The sequence below is a fragment of the Pseudopipra pipra genome, chromosome 7, assembly GCF_036250125.1.
Source record: "Pseudopipra pipra isolate bDixPip1 chromosome 7, bDixPip1.hap1, whole genome shotgun sequence".
NCBI lineage: Eukaryota > Metazoa > Chordata > Aves > Passeriformes > Pipridae > Pseudopipra > Pseudopipra pipra.
In genome coordinates this window covers 31,910,570-31,934,066 of record NC_087555.1, presented here as the reverse complement: position 1 = coordinate 31,934,066, position 23,497 = coordinate 31,910,570, and the positions used below count along the sequence as shown (strand labels likewise).

Below are 23,497 nucleotides of genomic sequence, written 5' to 3'. Positions count from 1 at the left end.
TTTTGCCCTTGGTTGGTTTTGAGGTTTTTTTACTATCTTCTGACTGGGGAAGTTAGAAAGGTTGGAGTTTGGTCTCTGGGCTTTGTTTTTCCACTCAGTGTGCTGCACAACAGCTACTTCAGTACTTTATTTTTATTTTCAATACCCTCTACCCAGCAGAGTCATGGGGATTTGGTTGCAGGTCTCCACACTCCTTGACTTGAGGAGTTGCTTCCTTCAAGGGCCACTGTAGTCAGAAATCACGGGTGCAGCATGTAGCCAGCTGCTGACTTCATCACTTGGGGGTAGTTTTAATGTTATTCAAAATTTCGATCCTGTGGGAACAGCTAGAGCTGCCTAAAGTTGTAATCTCATAAGTTGTAATATAGCTGCTTCCAGAAAATTTCATAAATTGTTTACACCAAGGAGACAGGGATATAAAAGATTATTCAGTTACTCAACAGGGAATAAGGAACATACGGTACTATGAGCTGTAGAAAAAAGGAAGAAAACCCACAGGCATAGAATAAAAAAAAATGGAAAGAAGGAAATTTTCTTGTGAAAGTCAGGTATTGACTGCATCGACACATTTGATACAATTCTTTTTTATGAATTAGCTAAAAAATAATTTTTTTTAGGTCTCCACCCATTTGAAAAGACATTTGCTAATCATTATCACTTGTCTGTGATAAAATCCACACTACTGTTCTTTGGGTGGTTTGTTTGCTTTAGCTTGTTTGGGTTTTTTTTTCCTGTCTTTGCTCTGAAAGTAGTTTGTATTTTATGAACATTCAAGATTACCAGTGAACGCATTTTTGCGTGGCATGAATCTGGGAAAACTCCTTTTGTAACGTATTTAATAAGTTATTCAGATTATTTGTCCATGTAGGCCTGGATTTTGACTTCTAGTAGCTTGTTTTAGGGGACAGACTGAGTATGTTCATTCACTCTTGTTAAAAAACAAGCAAGTATTTAGAAAAAGGAAATGAAAGGTGACACTTTTTTAATTTTTAATCTGGAGAACCATGGAGTATTGCAAGAATCCTTTTCCTTTAAGGCCTACAGTATATCTCTTGAAGTGTATATAAGAAAACCACAGTATTATAGCCTGTCTGGTAGCCCAACACCTTCATTTGAGTCAAATATTTTCCTCTGCCTCCAGATATTTCAGTAGGAGCTGTTGAAGTGGATCTAGAGGAATTATTTGGCTCTTATATTAAAGCTCAAAGCCAAGCAGAGATTTTGAGCTGAGAATCTGTTGTGAGTACTGGATCTGTAGACAACAAATTACCTTCAGTGCATTAATGGAAAATTCAGTGACAGAGCTGTTTTTGTGCATTGAAGAGATATCTTTTATTTAAAGAAAATAGTAAATTAGACACGAGAAATAACTCAACTATTGTTATTTCATACTGCATGAAAATACAGTACCTAATCCCCAACCGGCAAAGGCCTTGGGCACCTTTCTCTAAGCTTCACTAATACAGTTTTTTGCTCTTCTGTGTTCTTTATGCAGCTGTGCTAAACACAGAGCTATGCATAAAGTAGAAACTCCATGTGGAATGACAAAATGTCTTCTTGTGGGTCATCCTCTGTTTTTCCTCTCCATCTTGCTTTATTTTTATTAACTGCACAAATACCAGATCTAGGCACCTTCTCTACTTAGTTCTGTATGTCCCTTGCAGGGCTGGAACTTCCCAGCTGCCACAGGAGCTTTTTCTGAGAGTTGGATGGTCACAACGGATTATTTATCCCTACAATCATTTGAGTTCTTTCTCAGAATGTCTAAACTTTACTAGAGCAGGCCTTAGTGTATCTATGCATTTCTTTGGTTTTCAATAAAAACAACATCTGGAAAAGCTTGTCAGTAGGAGCATCTTGACTCAATCTATGCTCAGTTTCAGAGAGGCTTCAGTTTCCTGCTGTACTGGGGGCAGCTACAATGTAATGTCAGTGAAAGGAAATAAAAGATAACATGGTGGTGCAATCATTAAATGTAGATGCAGGAGAGCATTGTGAGAACAGGACACACATGCTTGTGGTGTGTTGACCTGTCCAACAGCTCAGTATCATGAAGTCATTTGCTCATTCTGCTTGCTTGTGGGACCAGGGTGGAAACAGGAAGAGAGAACTTGTAGGTCCAGATGAAGACAGTTGGATAAGTGGAGGAAAGACAAAATAAAACAAGTGATGCAAAGGAAATCACTGCCTGCCTCCCAGGCAACTAGCGATAGAAGAAGAGGACACAGTCTTAAGCTGCACCAGGGGAGGCTTAGTTTGGACATTAGGAAGAATTTCTTCCCAGAAAGGGTGATTAGATATTTGAATGGGCTACCCAGGGAGGTGGTGGAGTCACCGTCCCTGGAGGTGTTTAAGGAAATGGCACTCAGTGCCATGGTCTGGTTGACAAAGTGGTGTTTGGTCATGGGTTGGACTCCATGGTCTGGGAGGTCTTTTCCAACCTAATGGATTCTGTGATTCCCACAGGCAGCTCCATGCCCAGCCAGTCTCTGAGCGATGGCCACTTGGAAGACTGTGTCACCCCCCAGTTAGCACCTGGAGAAGAAGACAGGACTTTGTCTCACCATGAGTCATTTGCATTTTCTCTAGACCAATCAAGAGCTAATACCTTGTTGGGTGGTTTACATTTCCCCATGAAACGTAATGGATAAAGAGCCTTTGGAGTGTTATGTGTAGATAGGGCTGACCACTAGGTAAGAAGAATTTACAGGGGAGAAAAGCTGGAGTTTTACATTATCTGGAAGTATACTGAAAAAAAAAATCAATGAATCCTGTAAAATAGCCAAGAAATTCCTGATAAGGTGTTTTTTTATTTGCTTGGTTTGTTTTTTTTTCCTAGTTTTTTTTTAGGATTTTTTTTTTCTCTCCTAGTACTGCATTTGCTTTTTAATTGAGTGGAAGATATGTAAAGAGATGATTTTTTTGACTTGTCTTTCTATAAATGCTTTTTTGCAAACTCTCTGTGTGTGTATGTGTGTATGAAAAATGTAATGTTTTTAAGTGAAATGTGGTCATGGTTCCACTGAGTTATTACACATATTAATTATATATAATATATCATATTGTATTAAATCTAAAAATTTCCTGATCAATTCCCTGGCCTTTTTTCCCTAAAAAATGCAGGAGTAAGCCATATCTTTATTTCTGATCATAGAATCATAGTATTCCTCTGCTTTAAATAAAATTTCATTTTTTGGAAAAGCAGGTAACTTAATCATGAAGTGGACTGTGAAAAACCAGACGATAAATTTCTAAATAGAATCCACTGATACTGGCGAAATAATGTTGTTTGCTACAGTTTTGTTCACAAATATTTGCATAAAGAGATGCTGGTTTACCATTCTCACACAACCTTGGAAAAATCACCTAACTTTCTACTGCCTCAGATCCCTCTAAACACAGAGATTACAGTGTTCCCTTTTCTGGTACTGACACTCTTTGGTTTATTTACACGTTAATTTATTTATAGGAATGTTGCCTTGAATAATGTTTAACTGTATATATATTCAGTGATATGTGTATGTGTGTACATTCGTATGTGCACACAGAATCTTATTAAGGCAAATTTGGATTTAAATTACTTATTCTATTTCTAAGTAACTTCTATGTAAATCTGAAAACAAATAGAAAAATATTGATGTAAATTTGCAAAAATAACCTTTAAAATGTGTTCCGTGTTTTGACAACTCCTGATTTAATCTCAGTCATGTAAAAAAAAAAGTTTTTGCAATTCCATTTTTCGGGACTCTTAAATGGCATAGAATTAAGTGTGGGTACAAATACCTGAACACAAATTTTGTGCTTTTTTTTTCCAAAAGGCAATTTTGGTTTTTTCTAACCTAGCAGTGCTCTTACTTGAAAGTCATGCACCAGTGCAGAGCTCAGTTTCATACCACTAAATATACAGACACTGTGTTCAATTTAAATTGTAAAATTATGTGGCATAAACTTGAGTATGACTTCTGTGACATTACTGCAGTTTAGTAACCTTCCCTGTTTATCTAACCTTCAGTGAAGTGTGATATTGTGTTATCAAGCAGATCTGGACATTAATGGCAAAACTGATGATGTCAGTTTTAAAAGTCATCTCTTATGGGACCTTGCAAATATATTGAGAAATAAAAATACATTTTAAAAACTTTTTTAAGCAATCAGGTATACTTTGTATAACTGTTTCTGAGCAATGAAAAGGACAAATTCCATCAAACAATGTTGTTATATCTGTAGAAAAATCTGTGAGTATGCAACATGTATAGCCTGTATTCATGTATTTTTTATGGGTTTTTTTTTTTGAAAAATAGTATTTTACTTAGTGGGGGATTTTTCTTCAAGATAATAAGAATGGAAGAAATATGTTACTATCTTGTGACATTTCATTAAAGTTAGGATCAGCAAGACTGTGAAAATACCCTTTTGACCATAAATGACTGTGCCAGTATTTATGTAGACTTCTGTTACATCAGTAACCTGAGTAAAATCATGTTTTTGTCTGCTGCTCTGTCATCTTTTTCTGTCCTTGGCATTACTTGCTGTAGTAAAATACTTTAAGAATTTTCTTTCATTATGGCAAATGAATTGTTGATTTCCTCTAGATGCTAACAATGTGTGGGCTTACTGGAAATACTTGCTGTATTTCCATGTAATCCTGCAGGCAGTGTTCAAGATGCAGAGATACCTTTTCATAATCAGACAAAAATCTCATTAGCTTCAGGATGAGACTTTTGTGAGGAAAAGAAGAAGTAGCATGGTGGGAATACTGGAGCTTTGGTCTGATGAGAACACAGGGAACATAACCTGAAGTCACAGCAGAGCCTTCGGTGAGCCTGAAACCCTCAAAAGGGTGTGTGACTCCTCTTGACAACCAACTGTGTGGAGATGAGATTTGCAGGGGAGGTTGGAAGAGTGTTGTAAATAGTTTTGTTTAATAAAGCAGCGGTTCATTAGCTGTTATTCTGTTACATGCAGAAATCCCTATTGGTAAGGATTCTGTAGTTTTCATGTATCTACATCTTGTCATAACTTTGTTATTCTCCTTAACTCTCCAAGTGTTTATGCTGGGTTGGAAAAAGAATACAGTATTTTTATTTCTGAAACTGTTAGAAACAAACTATAAAAGATTGTGAATACAGGATGAAAAGGGATAATAACTTTGAAATCCTGAGGCTCAATAACATTGCCTCTAATGCTGCAGTAACTCTACATTGCATTATAGCTCTTCATAGAAGTGTGTTGCATTCAACTCAGCTCCCAAAAGCCAAAGGAATTCCCTTGCCTTCTGTAGCTTTTTTCTACATTGTGACTGTTCTTTTTAATTCAAATACAAACCAGTTCTGTCATCCATTGTTATTTTATCCAAGTCTCTCTCTGCCCCAGCTATTCAACAGTCCTTATAGCAGTATTTTCCATGACCTGCATTTTCCGTATTTCCTTTGCTTCCTCCTTCTTGTTTTTCTGTACTGAAAATGTGAATACTGCTGTGTTAGTTAAAAAAAGCAGGGGGCCACAGATTTTCACTTGTGAATGTGCCACACTGTTTTGATCAGTTGTGCTGACCCATCTCTCTGCTTTTGTATGTATTGCATGCATGAGTAATGACCAAAATTTTAAACTCATCTGCTGTGATTAGACCTTGGACAAGGGTTTTGGCAGAATGCTTTAGAAGTTATGCTTTTACTTGTTTGTCTAATGTAATAGCCAGCTCATTGTGTTTAAGCAAATGTTACAAGGTACAATGAAAAATGAATGGCAAGATGTGGAATGTATTCTTAATGCTGGCTGTAATACATTAAATAGATTCCATAAATGTTTCTGATATTTTTTTGTGAGCAGTTGGAACTAAGGTTGTTGACAAAGCTGTTCCAAAATACCCCAAATTACCAAAACTCAGTTCATGAATAGGCACTTGCAGGTCCAGGGAAAATCTCTCTCTCTTTAGAACAAAAATGACCAAGCTGAAAGAAAGCACAAAATGTTTTGCAAGGTTAATAACCAGTGTGAGTGATCGACACTTCTCAGAATGACTTATATGTGCACATTTATTCTTTAAATTTATTTTTGCTTAGAAGAGGTGAGTTTTGGTTTGTTTTAGTTGTTTTGGTCTAGGTTTGTTTTCAGGTTGGCTCTGCAAAAGGAGGGCTTTGTCTTACCAGCACAGCCCAAAAAATAAAAATATGAAGACAGATTGTTCCCATATCCAAATCCTGCACCTGTTCTGGGCAGGGTAATTACTAACAAGCTGCTCTCTTTCTAAAATGCCGATTATCCACAGAGCTGATAGAGTCCTGCATTCCTCTTAAAGTGGCATTTTACAATGACTCTGAAAAGAAATGCCAATGTTTTCATGAATAAAGATATTGACCGAGGAAAGTAATTGTGTGGCCATAATCATTCAGATAAGAACTGGAGCAACAGGATCTTATAACACAGCAAACTGTAAAGGGAACATGAGGGATGAAAATGATAGGTACTTATGCAAATGTATTATAACTATTCTGTGCCACTTTGTGGATCTGTCTTTTAGTCTCTCTTGACATCTAGGCCATGTGATTAGTCAAAAACAGCTGGAAAAAAATGGACACAATCATTTGATCACAAAATCAGAATGCTTGCTGGGGTAATTTCCCTTCAAATAGCACACTGCACACCCAGGGTAGATATTATTTAATATCACCAGCTCTATAAAGAGTTTTGTAAAGACTGCAGTATTTCTGTTGTAAGTCTCTTGAGTCTGTCTTTTAAAACACCTGAAATGCAACATGAAACTATTTGTCTTTTTTTCATTTATCACCTTCTCTTCATGTTTGGGAAATGCAAATGGTAAGAGTTTAATGAAGTAGATGCTGGAGGAGTCATTAAGTGATACTGTTGTGATATATCTAAGCTACAGAGAGACTCATTCTCATTCCTACTGCAAAGCAAATTACATTTGCTTTTCCTCTCTAATGCATTTTGCCCCTGAAATTCTTGCCAAAATAAGGAAAGGCTGTGATTCTTAGTGCTTTCCTCTGTAGGCTCTGTCCTGGTGACAGTACAGCAAGAGTATATTAAAAAAACGAAAGACAGAAGAAAGAGCAGATTATTCATTCAAGGCTTCAGAAGATGCTATGCTGGCAGAAACTGCTACAGGCCATAGGTCTTCTAGCTGAGATACTTCGTCTACCTTCCATGCCTCAACACAAAACCAGGCAACCACCAGACACTGCTGCAGCTCAGTGCTGGTGGATTTTCCGTTCCAAATACCCACAGTCTAAGAGCAAACAGCAATGTGCATCTGCACACCTGTACCACCAAACACTTCAGCCTGGTAAAGTTCACTCCAGACTGCAGAAACAAGGGCGGAATCTCTGCTTTCACTTTGAGCTGTACCCAGCTCTACACACAAACTGGTTGAATTCTTGTTCTTAATTTTTAAAGAAAAATGCATATTTTCTATATTTGACTCATCTCACCATTTATCACCTGAGTCAATCGCAGCACGGGCAGGTAGTTCTAGGAGAAAAAGCAGTTTACTTAAAGCCAGCTCCCAGGGTTAGCTTGTCTCTGAAAGTCTCCCAATAGAGATGCTGGATTTTAACTAACCTGCATCTTCTAGAAAAGCCTAGCAGAGGCACTTTGTAGTCCCCAGGCCAATGCCCTTCCATGTGCCTACTTCTACCAGGAAGTCGCTACTGCTTCTGTCATTATTTCCACTGTAGAAATTGTATGGTGCTTTACACAAATAGCTTTCCAAGAAATCGGGAAAATGCTATTAAGATAATTCAAAAACATGACTTATTAATGCAGCAGGTTGCGCCAATATTTTCCAACCTTTTGTTGTCTTACAACAACCTTAGTTGTACATGTTTGCTAGAAAAAATATGTCTTAGACTTTTTATCCTCATTGATTAACAATGAAACTGTACAAGTCAATAAGTTTTAGGAAGGAAGCTGTGATTTTTTTTTTTTTTGTTATGTTGTTTACGAGAAAGACTGTAAGTGTATTCAGGTAAAAATATGGAAATATTTGATGGTTTTTGTGTTTCTTTAAGATAGTACATCTCTTAATTTTAAGAGTTTCTTTTTCCCAAATTGATATCCCCAATATAAGTTAAAATATGCACTTCCTTTTCCATGTCAAGGGATAAAAAATATTTCCAAATGCAATACATTTAATGGAACTTAGTTTCGCATTGTCGTTCTTATTGTAATAGGAACTTGGGACGTATCTTCTTGTTACAGTCACACAGCTATTATGGAGGTATTTTTGCAGGTTTGTTTTTTTTTTTAAGCTGAAACATCTACATTTCATGACTTGCATTTCATTCAAAAGTAGAGAACAACAACTCAGAACAGCCTTCTACCACAGGGTTAGAATGACATAGGCAGTGGGATCGAGGGCACTCTTAGCAAGTTTGCCGATGACACCAAGCTGTGTAAGAAGGACACCTTGGAGGGAGTCCAGAGGAGGCCACAAATATGGTCAGAGGGCTGCAGCATCTTTCCTGTGACAAGAGGCTGAGAGACTTGGGACTGTTCAGCCCAGAGAAACAAAGGCTCTGGGAAGACCTTAGAGCACCTTCCAGTACCTAAAGGGGCTACAAGAGAGCTGGAGAGGGCCTATTTGCAAGGGCATGGAGTGACAGAACAAGCGAGAATGGCTTTAAACTGAAGGGGGACATGTTTACATTAGACATAAGGAAGAAATTCTTCACTGTGTCAGTGGAGGCACTGGAACAGGTTGCCAAGAAAAGCTGTGGATTTCCTGGCAGTGTTCAAAACCAGGTTGGATGGGGCTTTAAGCTACCTTGTCTGGTGGAAGGTGCTCATGGCAGAGGGGTTGCAATAAGATGATCTTTAAGGTCCCTTCCAACTCAAATCATTTTATGATTCTGTGCCCTAGATTGTGATATTCAAAGCTGTATCTTGCTAGTGCTTAAAAGGTTTTTATGCTTGTAGTGAATTAGTTCCTCATCAGTCTGTAAATTCTATTTGGAGAGGGAGGATATATTTGGAAATCAGCCTGGAAAAGGAGAGAGAAAAATGCTTCAGCATATTTGACTTACATTTTTCTTTGTGTGTTTGCTGGGTTTATTTTTTTCAGCATTTCCTACTGAAATACCTTGTTTTGCAGTGGTGAATGGGATTTAACATAGAGGGATGCTGAAGGGTTGAGATGACTCATGCTTTCCTTTGACAGCCTCAACCTGTCATCCCTCACATCCAGTCTGAAGGTTTTTGTTTTAGTTTTTTGTTTGGTTACTGCTGCAGAGTTTGCAACCTCTGTAAGATTATATCATACCTGTAGTATATAGTTTTTAAGACCAGTCTTTTCTTTTAGGGGTCTTTTCAACAGATATTAAGTGGAGACAATCACAAAGCAGAAACTTTAGTCTCTGAGGCTACAATGTCCATTCGGCTATATGGGCTGAGTTCCCTCATGTTGGTGAACAATAACTCTTGGTAAATGTGTTCTTTAGCATTTGGCAGGAGTAGGCATTAGGTTCTCTAACATTGGTGTACAGTTCTTTGTGCATGCAGTATTGAATTTTTCTCTTTGTGGCTGTGTTTTACTAAGGTATTAGTCAGAAATTACATTCAGAAATATATATTATTAAAGGATTTTTTTTGGCAACAAGGCAATTAAATGGTTTGTGAAAAAGCTACTCTAAATAATGAGAAAACTTGCAATTGCATTATGCTTTGAGCAGCCATTTTCTGATTCATTAGAGTTAGATTGTAAAATCTATAATAATATAACAGTGTTATATATAAACCACCATATTCAAGAGTTGATGTTTTTCAAGCCACATTAATAGAAGAGCCTGTTTAGCAGGTTAGATCCTTAAATCTCCATCTGTGTGTTCAGTTGTTATGTGGTAGTTTGCAGTTACAGGGAAACTGTGATGTCAAAACCTTCTCATTGTGTGGCTCTCTGTGATGTTTCTTTTTGAATGCCTCTATCTTCTAATCAGTCTCAAAAAGGACAGCTTCTGTCTTGCCACAGTCCAAACATCTATTTATCTGCCTTTTGCTTACGATCATATTTAAAGGCAGTGTGAGTTTAAAACTTTGTAGGTCACAGTCCAAGAGCTGAATTCATTAACATAAAAAAAATTAATTGCAGATGTCCTTCATACTAATTGTACTATGAATTCACCTTATAATAATTTTTCTAATATTTCATCAAATATATATGTTTGCGTACAATAACTTTTTAAATGTCTTACAAGAATGTTGTCACTCAATATCAAAACAACATCATGACCTTTGATAAATTGTAATATAACTTGATACAACTCATACATTTTATCCAAATATTGAAACAAAGTACTTTATTCTTAATGGAAGTTGAGTTCTTTGTATGCCAGTCTCCAAGATTTCAGCTATCTGGAAGCTCTCTTCTTTCTCACTGTGGGTACCTGTAAGCTTTGTGTGCTCAATACTTGATTCAACTGTTTGCTATTCTCGTTGCAAAAATTTGCACAAGTATTTAGAATGAAGCCTTATTTTTAGAAACTAAACAATATTCATGTCTGCAGAGAAGAATGTCTTGAATAATGAGGACTTGGTACAGTTTTTAGAGGCTTTGGTACATTCATCAAGTTGTCCAGCTTCTGTCATTTTAAGCCAATCCTTTGGAATAGAGTTTCATGATGCTCAGAGGGAAACTACTGTTTTCTCACCACCACTTGGTTTTATGAGCTGCTAGTTCTTTTATCTGTCAAACGTCACAGAAATAAGGCTAATACTGTTATGTTTAGAGTAAGTTTGTTTTTTCTAGAGTGTGCTATTAACATTAAAATAATTCTTACTTAAGGTAAAATAATAGCTTGGGTATGAATTTAAATGCAGGACACAGAAGTTCTGTATTTTTATGAAAATGCTGCGGATCACTTCAATGTCAGTGTGGTCAGGGCTGTCCAGAAGGGATTGAACCATGCAATCCTCATATCCTTGGGATCACCAAAGAGGCTCATGAAGCCATCATGCAGGCCTTGAAAACCTGGTCTTTAAGGCTAGTCAGGAAGCTGCTGTGGTAATTTATATTTCACAGGGTGGGAGGGAATCTGAAAGAGCTGAAGAAAATGAGGGGAGCAGGCAGGCTGGCAGGGGGCTGGGAAGCAGGGGCAATGGGATGGAGAATGGAGACGAATGCCAGGAGTTCCTTCTTACACCATTTTTTCCCCTGTGAGCCAAGGACAGGAGTCGTGATCTTCAGTTAAAAACCCTCTGGTATCAAAGATTTGTTGTTGGTCGTGGTAATCAGGTTCTTCTGCACAATGATTCCTGGGAAAGCTGCACAGAGTTCAATGTCAGAGGGACTGGCCTTCATCTGCTTATGTTTCCTGGAAAACAGGACCAGGGAGAGAAGGTGGCTTTTACAGGCAGAAATGAATGTCTGAGTGGCTAAAAAAATATTAAAAAGTTAAAGACACTGTTGGAGCTGCTGTTGTGGGCGATGTGTGGTGTTGAGGTTATGTGTGTCAGCTAAGAAGTCACAAGATCATTGCCTCTTTTTGTTAAGACTTCTCCATTTCACAATGATTATAACTCAGAAAAGCAAAATGAAATAATGCATATGTGAAAAAGTTTGAACATGCTTTTAGAAGCTTATAAAACAGAACAAGGACGTGCTTTCCTGCAACTTAGTCATCCCCATAGAATAAGCTGGCTGAGGTGGCTGTCCTCATCCCTCTGCCCTTTTGCCCAGTGGAAAAGATGAAAGAACATTCTCGGTGTGTGTCACAGGATTAACAAAACCAGTATTGAGGATCAAATAGGAGAGACTCCACATAATCTCTCATCTTTCGTGGCAGTCATTCCCTGTGCATTCAGTGGAGAAGCAGCCTCACAGAGCTCTGCTGGTGCACGTCCTGGCAGTGGGAGGGGTAGAGAAGCTTTTACATGCTGTTGTGAACTAAAGGGCAAGTGTGAGCTAAAGCCATGTTTTTACCCCACCTGGTATTTAGTTGGAGCTTAGTGGGAGCTTGTGTTGATTGTGGAGCACTTGTATAAATACCTCACCTTTGTAAGTAGGATGAAGTAGGATCTTCTCACAAGTTCCTCCCAGGTTTGTTTTTTTTTCACAATCTTGCTTTAGCATTTAGTTTTGTGATACTAAAGATACGAGTAATTGTGGCAGAGAAACATTTATGCTTTCGAGATATAGATAGAAAAAATATTGGTTTCTGCGAGGGAAAGTTAGGGTTGTAAGAAACAATTGTACTATTTTTGTCATTCTGTTGTTAGATGTTTACATGCTGTTTGGTCTTAAACTGTACCATGAACACAGACAATGTATTGCTATTACTGACAAACTTAAATGGAGCTTGGCAGGAGGTAAACGTGTAACCACACAGGATGTAGGTTTAAGTGCACTAGTAGTTAAAGAAGCATCCATTTAACATTTGTTATAAGCTACTGTTGTTTTTTTATAACTAATAGGGGAGCAGTTAACAGTTGATTTACTGTATAGGGAAAAAGAGCTTGTAGCTTCAGATGGAATACTTGCAGCCTCAGGCAGTTTTGTTAGTGTTTTCTATTACAAATAAGTTTAATAGTGTACATTAAAAAGGATGTGTATTTAAACCTTTATGGTCCATACCGTGTTAGGTAGAATTACAGTAAATTGCTACATTTCATTTCTGTAATTATCTTATAAACTGCTAGTGATACTGTCCTGAAGTTTATGTTCAGCACGTTTCAACACAGGTTGCATTTTGGACAGCTTGCATCAGATGATTTGATTTTCTCTTAGGGGTATAAAATTACATATTTATATATTAAAAAAAAAGAGAAGGATCTATTAAAAAGCATAAGAGTTACACACCTTTGGATGACTCTGTGTACTGTGGACCAGGGAGGGATCATGAGCACCTCCCGTGCTGTGGTTATGAGTATGCACTGAGCAATTTTCCTATCACTAATAGTTCTAGAAATGTATGTTTGTGAAACATGGTCTTTTCCTTTTATTTTATTTTTTTCCATTCCTGTAGGAACTTGGAAGTAACAGCCCTCCGCAGAGGAACTGGAAGGGAATTGCTATTGCGCTCCTGGTGATTCTAGTTGTTTGTTCACTCATCACTATGTCAGTCATTCTTTTAACCCCAGGTAACCTACTTCTTTATTTTATCTTATTAAAGGTGTATGATTCATAATGCAGTCATGAAAAGTGACATATAATTGTTAAAGTATCTCTTGCCCTTGGGTATTTTTAACTTGTGGCTACTACAAATTTTGTGCCTGTAGGGACTCAATGATTACTGGAGGCCTTGTGGAGCAGAAGCACTTGGGTTTGGCAATAGGTCCTTAGGATTGTGTCAGCCTTGGGATGGCTACAAGCAATCCTCATTAGCTCCAGCAGATGTGAGCTGACTTTAAGATTTTGTCACTTGGGCTGTAGTTTCAGATTCACAGATGAGCTAAGAGAAAGCTGCATGTCATTAGAAACAAATTCCCAGAATGAAACTTCTCACTGATCAGAACATGCATCTTTCATATGTACATGCACAGGCTTCTTCCCTTTTCTTTCTCTCAAAAACAAATAGGGGAAATGAATGGTTCAGTCACAGAAAAAAAAAAGGGAGAGCACAAGTATTAGACTAAAAGAGCAGTTAGACCTGTAAAATAATTATGCCTTTTTTTTTTTTTTTTGGTTCTAATATGATAGTTATTTTTCCAAAGACTTTCTTTTTACCACTGAATCAACAACTATTTAACTATATCATAGAACCTGAGAAGGAAATGCTGCACAAGTTTTAAAGAAAAAATATCTTTGAATTCTTTTGTCAGTTTTAAAGTTACAGCATAAAGTACCTGATTTGCTTGGCATGCCTAGAAGGTAAATATTGTTCAGCATATGTTCTGCTATTGAAGTGCCCCAGTTGTGTAAACCAAAGGGTTATTAAAGTACTTTTTAGTTAAATAATGGTTCCAGACTATTTGGTCACTGGATTAAATCATCAAGGGATGCTGGCTGTGTCTGTCCATGAACAAGTACAGCAGTAGATCACTACTGCTTGAAAGGAAGGTGATGAGACTGAATGCAAAAGGATCAAAAAACTTTGCTTGTTAGAGGGAATGACACAGCTGGAGACAGTACATAGGAATACTATGGACTATTCTGCTTCTTCTGTTTTGTGTAAATATCTGCTACATATGCCTGGTGCTGTCCAAAGTGACTGCCTATTTCCATGTTGAACACTTGAGAAAAATAAAAGCAAAGTTGTTCTGCTGTAGTCTCAGTGTATAGGAGTTTCTTCAGGGAATAACAGAAAAGAGATTTTGAGAGCAAATGGTAGTGTCTCCTGGTACACTTTAAGACAGAAGACTGTTTTCTGCTTCAAGGAGAGGTAGCTTTTTTGGAAGACTTGCAAAAAATCAAATGTTATGCTGGAATCTACAATAATAAAGATCAGTTGTGGCTCTTATACCTATAGAGAATTATTGATGATGTAAAAAACATAAACTGAAGTCTTCGAAGGCACTTGTGGAAAAAGAATAAACAACCTAGGGAAATGTTAACCTTTTTTTTTAAATATGTTAAAAATGCTCAGCGAATTACAACACCTCCAAGGCTGTTTCAAAATCCAGAGAGCTTGCTTGTAAACTTGCATAAGCTGGGACCTACATTTCATTTCAAGCCATGCGAGTGAAAACTAGTTCTGTCAGCTCAGATGCTCTAAGATATTCCATAGAGGCTGTAAAGCTTGATATAAATAAAAACCTTTTTCCCAGAATGATCTAGGTCTGTAAAACTGGGCTTTATTGCAGGTTGGAAATGCTTACCAAAGAAAGATTTGGAGGCACACTGTAGGACAGCTACTTTCCCTGTTTTGACCCTAATCAGTGCTGTTCCCCCTTCACTTTCATTATTAATTAATATATTCTTGGAAGAAAATATTTTGATACTCTACTGGTCTGCTGGCAGGTACTAAGCACTATAGCTGAAGCTATTTTGTCATGAATATATGTAAGATCACTTTGCATTTGAGGAGAGGAGAAAGTTGGAGCCCATCACACATCTGGCTATTGGGAGGTGCTCAGTTCTAAGGTGCCACTAATCTGTTACATAAATACGTGGGTTAGCAAATTCTTCTCATAAAATATAATAGGTCTGAATTTAGATCTTCAGTGAAATAGGGGGAATTATGTCCTGTGTTACCTTGGGATACTTCAGAGTGCATTGCTTATTATCTCTAATACCATTTTGAGCATCAGAGAGTTCTTTCCCTATTTAGTTCTGCCTGTATGGATGGGTGCTTTTTAGATTTCATGTAAATTCCCCTAAACACTGTACATCGTACTGCTTCTTTTTATGGAGATGATAATCATTTCAGATCGTTGTTGCTCAGAAGCCTGATTGTTTCATTTGTATTTTTTTTGAGGCAAAAGTGTGTTTACTGATATGCCAAATACAACAGGAATGTCTCTTTTGCCTACAGTTATTTATACGTTGTTTTGTCCACAATATAAGAAACTCTTATGTCTGTGTACACTCACAGCTGTCATTGCATTTCTCTCAAACTTTGAGCAACAGCTTTCCTGCCTTTTTTTAGTAGAGAGATCAATGCTTCCATATGGGATAGCAAGTTTTTAAAAGAAAGTGTAAGTTTTTTAAGCAAAAAGCTTCAAAGAGGCTCTAGCTTCCAGTAAATATGGAATTGGTACTAAAACTAAAAGAAAATTCTTGCTTTTTTGTTGTTGTTGATGTTGGTTTGTTTTTTTGTGTGGTTGTTTTTTTTAGTATTTTTTTTTTTTTAGTATTTTTTTGTTACATGAAATATAACTTGAATATACAACAGGAAGCAGGAACTATGTTGAAATAAGAGATGTATTTTGACCTACTTATAGCTTCTGTTCAAGTCTGAAGCATCTATGTTGTAATTATGGTTGTGGTTTTAGTAAATTGTACCGACAGTATTAGTAATATTTTGGTACCTTTTATCTTGCTTTTAATCTATAATAATACTTGGAATCTTTATAAATATCTTAGTGTTCTCAACAAAGATATGGAAAAATGGAAGGCCAAACAGTTCAGTGATGTAAGACATCAGTGGCAGAATCTGAATGAACTCCCAGTCCAATAACCACTTGTTGGGGCTCAACAAGTGAATCTCTGTGGAATAAGGAGTGCATTAAATAAACCCCATTGCACCCATCAAGTAGAAATTGCTACACTGCTCTGTACTTGGGAGTAGAAGGCAAATATCCCTGCTAGTTTTCTTCAAAATTAAATAAGTGCTAGGCTAAAGAAAGTGCATGAAGATACAAAAGAATGAGGTTACTGTTGTTAAAGCAAGGAACTGGAGTGTGGAAAAACTTGGGAGTTTCAGAGTAGGAGCCTGTTTGTCCTCTGGGGCAACTTAATTATTAATCTAGTTATTTTTATGTAATATTTGGAGTTGATTGCTTGAGAAGTATTTAAGACAAAACAAAAGAAAATACCTTGGGAATAATCTTATAAATGTATCTTTATGTTGGGAATTAGTGGCCGGTGCATAAACAGAAATAGCTGTTTATGAGATGCCATCATTTAGTTTATATGTCAGTATAAATATAACACAAGTATCCTTCTTTTTCTGCTTGTATTCTATTTCATGTTTTCAGAGTTTCGTCACATACCTGCACATACTGAAATATTGATAGGTAGATTTTTAGAGATCAGTTCCTTTAAATCACTCCTACCTTTAAATCAACTTTTCTTTTTTTTTTTTTTTTTTTTGCGCTTTACATCATGACAGTATGTTCCCTATTGCAGGAATTATGTGAAGACCTATCTGATTGATCACTGTTGATCTGTATTTCAAAAGTGAGAAATGCTCAACTGGAAGGATTAGCACTTAAAAGCTTTTATATGAAAAATCACCTGAGAATGATCTAAGGGTTGTACAGACATTGCTACCCTTGTATAGGTGTTTTGCCACAACACTTAAGGCTGTGTTTTCATTTAGGGACTGACAGTAGTTCTACCTTCATGTTAACTTACAATTTCTGAAGATGTGGCAGACTCAAATGCTTTACTCAGGACTCCTTTACTGAGTAAAGGAGTAAAATTAAGTTTAAATGCCTTGATATTGGCATTTAAACCATGCCTGCTGATAGATGTACTTACTGTTGAGCAAACTGGCATGTACCTCTAATCACAGACTCAGGGAACACTCAGTGTTTGCTTTGCTGTCACATGATGAAAAAAAAAAAGGACAGCTTTAAAGAAAAATTCCTTTAGAGAACATTTAGGCCAGCCAAATTGGCAGGAAATGCTCTTTTTGAAAGATTTTGAGAAGAGAAGAGAATCCATTTGGGCTATATACAAGAGAAAAACTGTTTAGAACAGGGTTAGGATCGACCCCTCGATACCATCTCTCATATTACTCCTAAATTAATAGAAAACAAACTAAACATTTTTTTTTGTGATATGGAGAATCATTGCCAGAAGATTCAGGTTTCTGGTCAATGCTGTATAGACTTCCTGTAACTACTGTACACTGGCAAGTCAGCTTTTCATATTTGACTACTTTAAGGCAAGTTTTTTTTCCTTTGTCATGCAAACACAATATGAACTATCTTAATTCCCAGTTTTCAATATACCTGTTAGCTTGCATACAGTTTAGTAGTGGTGTTTTTCCCTGGCATTTAACATGAAGCCTTTATCCTAATTTCTAGCATGAAAACATTTTTTCCACAGAAAAGTCAATAGGGAGCTTCAGTTAATGGTATACTGCACAACATAATTATTAGTTTTATTTGCTAAGTTAGAAGGTAAATTTTATGAGATGTGTAGACTACTTTTAGCCTGTAGAAATAATATCCTATAAACTCATGAGAAGTAACAAGGCTATTAATTTCTACTTTTGCAGTCTTCTAGTTTGGTAAGCACAAATAGGTTTGTCATTTGGAATTAATACACATCAGTCATTGAACTATATTTAGTTGGATGTACAGTTAAAAAGTAGCCTTTTAGTTTTTAATATTTGGTTTTGTTTTTATCTTCTTTAATCTGTATCATTATATACATAAATATATATATAATTTCAGAATGAAATAGAAATCTGTGACAAATTGTGTGAGAACACTGGAAATATAACTCCTTCAAGGAATAATTCAATAAAATTTACAACAGAAATGAAAAAGAGATAGTAGGCTATTTTGTAGTGTAATAAATACAAAGTGGTAAAAGGCAGTCTTTTAAAAAAAACCCCACAAGTACATCCTAGAATCAAAGAATAGTTTGGATTGAAAGGGACCTTAAAGATCATCTTGTTTGAACCCCCTGCCATGGGCAGGGCCACTTTCCCCTAGACCAGGTTGCTCAAACCCCCATCAAACCTGGCCTTGAACACTTCCAGGGATGGGGCATCCACAGCTTCTCTGGGCAACGTGTGCCAGTGCCTCAACACCTTCACATTGAAGAATTTCATCTTAATATCTAATCTAAGCCTGCCCTCTTTCAGTTTAAAGCCATTCCCCCTTGTCCTGTCACTCCAGGCCCTTGTTCAAAGTTCCTCTCCAGCTCTCTTGGAACCCCTTTAGGTACTGGAAGGTGCTCTGAGGTGTCCCAAGAGCCTTCTCTTCTCCAGGCTGAACAACTCCAACTCTCAGCCTGTTTTCATAGGATGGGTGCTCCAGCCCTCTGAGCATCTTTGTGGCCTCCTCTGGGCCTGCTCCAACAGGTCTGTATCCATATCACTTGGAGAAGGAAATTACCATCAACCAGGAACCTCCTGGATTGGTTATGCCCTGCTGTGCTGCCCCCCCAACAGATACTGGTGTGGTTGAAGTCCCCCATGAAGACCAGGGCTTGTGCATGTGAGGACACCCCTGTTTGTCTTTTGAGGGTCTCATCCACTTTGTCTTCCTTGCCAGGAGGCCTGTAGCAGACTCCCTTTATAATGTCACATGTCCTTGCCCTCTCTTTAATTCTGACCCATAAGTTCTGGGTTGGCTACTCATCCATGCCCAGGAGGAGCTCTGTGCATTCCAGCTGGTCACTGACATAGAGGATGATCCCCCTTCTGTTCTCCCCTGCCTGTGAGTATAAACATTGTGAAGTACATACTAAATGTATGTACTCGAGAAAATTTAACCCAGCATAGTGTTTTGAGGGTTCATATGATGTATAATTCATCATGCTATAGATAAACTGAGCCTCTGAGATATTGATAGAGTGGAAAGTTAGTGTCAAGGATTTCAAACAGGGCTCTATTTTAAAGACTTAGCATTAGGAGAAGAGTTACTTTTCAAACATCCAAGTAAAGTTTCACAAAGATGCCAGTTTAGAAATGCTAATAGTAATTTAAAAACTTACTTTAAAATCCAATTTATATCATGTTTTCTTGGCAGGCATGTGAATCAGAGTACAGAGAGCAGAGCTGGTGTTCCTTTCTTCTCTGACAGACTTTCTGTACACAGCTGATATATTGTTTTAGTGATTTTTATTAAAGCAGTTAAAAAAAGTTCTGTCTTGGGTAAGACAATTTTTTGGCAACCTAACAGCTTGTGTCAGCTTGATTGCTAGTTGACAAACTGGCAGGATACAAGGGGTCACAATAGGTAGGAACAGACTCAGGAAAGGTTAGAAGGGAAATTCATTTAGAATCATAAACAGCATCAGGATCAGAGTGTGTTGCATCGAAATAGGTGATAGAAAACAGCTTGTTGTGGGTAGGCAGTCAGCAAGGTTATGGAGAAAGGGGAAAATGGGCATATGAAGAGCCCAATATTTGATGCTGTTAAGTTAGAAGTAGTTTTTTGAGGACATGGAATGTATTTGTAGAGCTGAGCAAAACATATATAACAACATGTGCTTACTTTGAAGATAAAAACTCGGTGTGTGGCAGGAGCAAGAGCTAACAAGTCCCATGATGTGTAAACAGAGGGATTAGGTATAAATCAAGAGAGATAATGTTACTCTGCTGTAAAGCTCTAGTAAGACTGCGGGTGGAATATTATGTCCCATGCTGGACTTGTAGAATATAATAAAAAAACCCGAACAGGGTATTTTGATCCTTGGAAGGTAGGAAGAGGGCAAAAAGCTTATTTAAGGATTACAATATTTGTCTTATGAGGGAGGATTTGAACTACTCTGCATGCTTAGCCTTATAAGACACCAAGTGCAAGAAGAGTTGATTATGGTGTTTACAGAGTCCCTGCTGCGATCTGGGACCATGAAAATGCAGCAGTGCCGTGGCATGAGCAGCTGTGGTGGCTTGTGTCTATTGTAAATTTATGATGTGCATTAAAAAGCAGTTTCTCTTCAATACAGGAAGGATGCACCTTATTAATACCAGCTAAAGTGGCTTCAGCAGGCAGTACTGATGTTTAAAGGCAAAAATATCTTATTGCTGTTGATTCCAGTAAGCTTTCAGCTGAGCTTCTAATTGAGAAATTTGGCTGAATAAAGACCAATAATGAAACAATGATTGACTTTGTTCTCTGTGAAGGATCATGTTTTCATCCAAAATGTTTTTCAGGATATGACCTTTACAAAGGACATTTCTTTGTTAAAGAAGTGCTGGTAACATATTGGGTTGACAGAAAGATAACAAGATTGCTGCTTGACTGCTGTGATTCTAGATACTCTTTTTCTATGGGTCTCCCATCAGAGAACTGCTTAATATCAGGAACGACAAAATCTGACTAACAAAAAGTTCCTCACACAGAGAAGGTGAATGGAAGGAAGGATGCAAGGGAAAAGCTCACAGAGTGGAGAAATAACTGCAGTAATTTATGGTAACTTGCCCAATAACGATAAAATTATTAAAAAAACAGCCTGGGCATTTAACTGGTTGGTTGTGTAGGAAGTTCATAAGTGCATATTTTTGCTAGGGCACAGGCAACAAATGGAACAGCTTTTGGCAGCTGCTGTCCTAAATAGCCTGAAGAAGTCAGGTGAAGTGCATAGCTGCTCTTCATTATGTGATTATTCATGGAAACTTTGTGGTTTTGTGTTTTGGCACTAACACTTTTTGCTTTATTAGTATTTCTGATTTCACATGTTATTGTGACAGTTCACTATTGAATCTTTGCTACTTATTTATTTGGTCTACAGCACAAGGAAAGCAGAATTTAGCAGAGCTTTTTTTTTCCTTAAGCATGGGGATGGTTTTAGATGCAGGCAATTTATTTTTGTTTTTGAAAGTCAGTGTTGGCTAATGTTCAGAAGCACGATATTCCTGGGTTCTGTCATGTTTGGGAAAAACACAAGGCTGTTAGCCAAATGTTATACTGTTCTTGTCACTGGCAAGCCCAGGCTATAAAATGTGCATGTGGAATTTTTTTTTCATTTTAATTTGTAGAACAGGTGAAACTGGTTCCAAATTTACTTACAGGAGTTTTTTACTTAGTTTCTGTCAGTATAAGGTGATCGATATGTCCAACATCCTTTAATTCTCAGGAAATTTTTGTATTGGTTTGTAATCAGACTTCACTTGCACTGGGGGTCTGTGGTAAGAAAGAGCTTTGCCACTACCATCCCCATATAATAAATAGCCAAGCACTACATTCTGTGGTTGTCCTGTCCAAAAGGTACCAATGCTTTGTTTTCTGAAGCTTTACTGAAGAAAAATGATACTTTTTCTTGTTGTGAGGGGAAAAAATAAAAAGCACAGTATCGTTATCGATTTTGACAGGACTACTTGTTCTATAATTGCAGTGTTTTGCAAACAACACAATGTATAATTTTTAATAACTATCTAAAATGATGTTATGTTTGCTTTAGATGAACTCGCAAATTCATCAGAAACCAGGTTGTCCTTGGAAGATCTCTTCAGAAAAGACTTCATAGTTCATAATCCAGAAGCCAAATGGATTAACGGTAAGTGTATAAACTCTCACGTAATTTGAACGTAGGTAATAATTTCAAGTATTGACTGTTATTGTTATCCAGACACTGAGAAAGAATCTGTTAAAATTTCAAACTCTCTTGAAGTTGGCTGGTGTCCCAGTTTTCCTTTTAGTTCTGAATCATGTCTGTTTCATTAATTTTTGAAGTGGCTTTCTAATTTTAAAGCTCTGTCTAGTAGAAACTCACTGAAATTATCTGTTTATGCTCCTGACTCAGTTGGAAGCAGTGATGAAGAATTTTTTAAGAATTGGATCTTGTTTATGTATTCACAAGAAGATAAAATCTATTAATATCTGAACTTTTGGATCTGAGAGCCTGTTCTCTTCATGTCTAGAATAGATTCTTGAATATTTCAATATACTTGTACAGCTCATAGTAATTTTCTGATGTCTACGAATTGCATGTAGTGTTCTAATTTATTAAATTATTTATAAATGGTATGCAGATTCCCCCCAAATTAAGGAGTTTTAATGTAAAAAAGTAAACAAATTCAAACTTTTTTTTTCAACTCATTGACCTCCATTGCTCTTGATCATGTGGGTTGTTCAAATTCTTTCTGTTTAAAAGAAATGTACAAGTAACACAATAACAACCATCTGATTTGTGTCATTATAGTTGGGTCTTTGTATTACTTACTCCAGGTGTTATAATCAAAGGAATGACAATAGGCTTTGTGCAAAAGAGAGTATTGTTAAGGAGTGCTCTGTGGAAGGCAGGAGTGTGGAAATCTGGTGACTTTATATGTAAATTCAGAATAACTTTACATGGGAAATAATTCTTCAAATATATTAATCGACTTTGGCATTCACCTATAACTAGAACTGATCTTTATGGTCAATCCTTTTTTTTCCAGGGCCTGCTCTGATATTATTTGTTATCCAGTAGTTAAGAGATAGGAGAGAGGATGTTCAGTTTAGTTTTCTGCCGCTCTCTTCCCTCAGTTACTCCAGTGAAAATACAGTTGGAAGAAGATCCTTATGCCAGTTCTATCCATTACTCTTGTTACCCAAAACCTCCATGAGATTACTCTCCTAAGAACACTAGTATTTGTTCATAACATGTGCATAAAACTCTATGCATGTATACTAATTTCAAATTCCAGGACAATAAAACTAAAAGGTTATGGATGGAGTTATATTAAATATTGTTGATGCTATAAAACATGTAGTTTATTGTATTTTTTTAACTCTGTTCTACAGCCTGTGGTAAGATAAAAGCTTCTTTCATGAGTTTTCTGGATGTGGTAAAAAGAAATGTAGAATTTGATGCTTAACCCTTCCTTGGATGCAGGTTTTTTTTCTTGACTTCAAAATCTATCTTAAGAAACTCATACAGTGGAATATAATTTTATTAGTATCATGCAAAAAATGGAGGTCGTAAGCAATCTAGTCTAAAAGGTGTGAGATTGTACAGCTATGAACTTTTCCATCACTTCAAAATAATATTAGAAATACTATTTAATAAAGAAAGGCCCTGTGTGTTATTAACAGTACAGCTGTACTAATATCCAATCTTTCTTCAGTGGTGGTTTACTGAGTCACTATGACAACTTCTAAGCTTGCAGTTAGGTATTTTGCTGTGTTTATTTGCCAAAGAAACAATGAAGTACAATAGTGCAAAAAAGGGAAAGAATTAATATTTGGATTATTAGAGTATGTGTGTGTATAAGAATTA

The 23,497-nt window shown here is 36.9% G+C and overlaps 1 protein-coding gene across 2 annotated transcripts in view; it reads left to right on the top strand.

Moving 5' to 3' along the window:
- The window catches only part of DPP10 (dipeptidyl peptidase like 10), a 480,022-nt gene that overhangs the window by 251,636 nt on the left and 204,889 nt on the right, over window positions 1-23,497 (top strand). For both annotated transcript variants that reach the window (XM_064661527.1, XM_064661526.1), the window contains exons 2-3: window positions 12,975-13,089; window positions 21,698-21,793. In XM_064661527.1, the coding sequence (XP_064517597.1) occupies window positions 12,975-13,089; window positions 21,698-21,793 (211 nt within the window). The remainder of the gene's footprint in view (window positions 1-12,974; window positions 13,090-21,697; window positions 21,794-23,497) is intronic.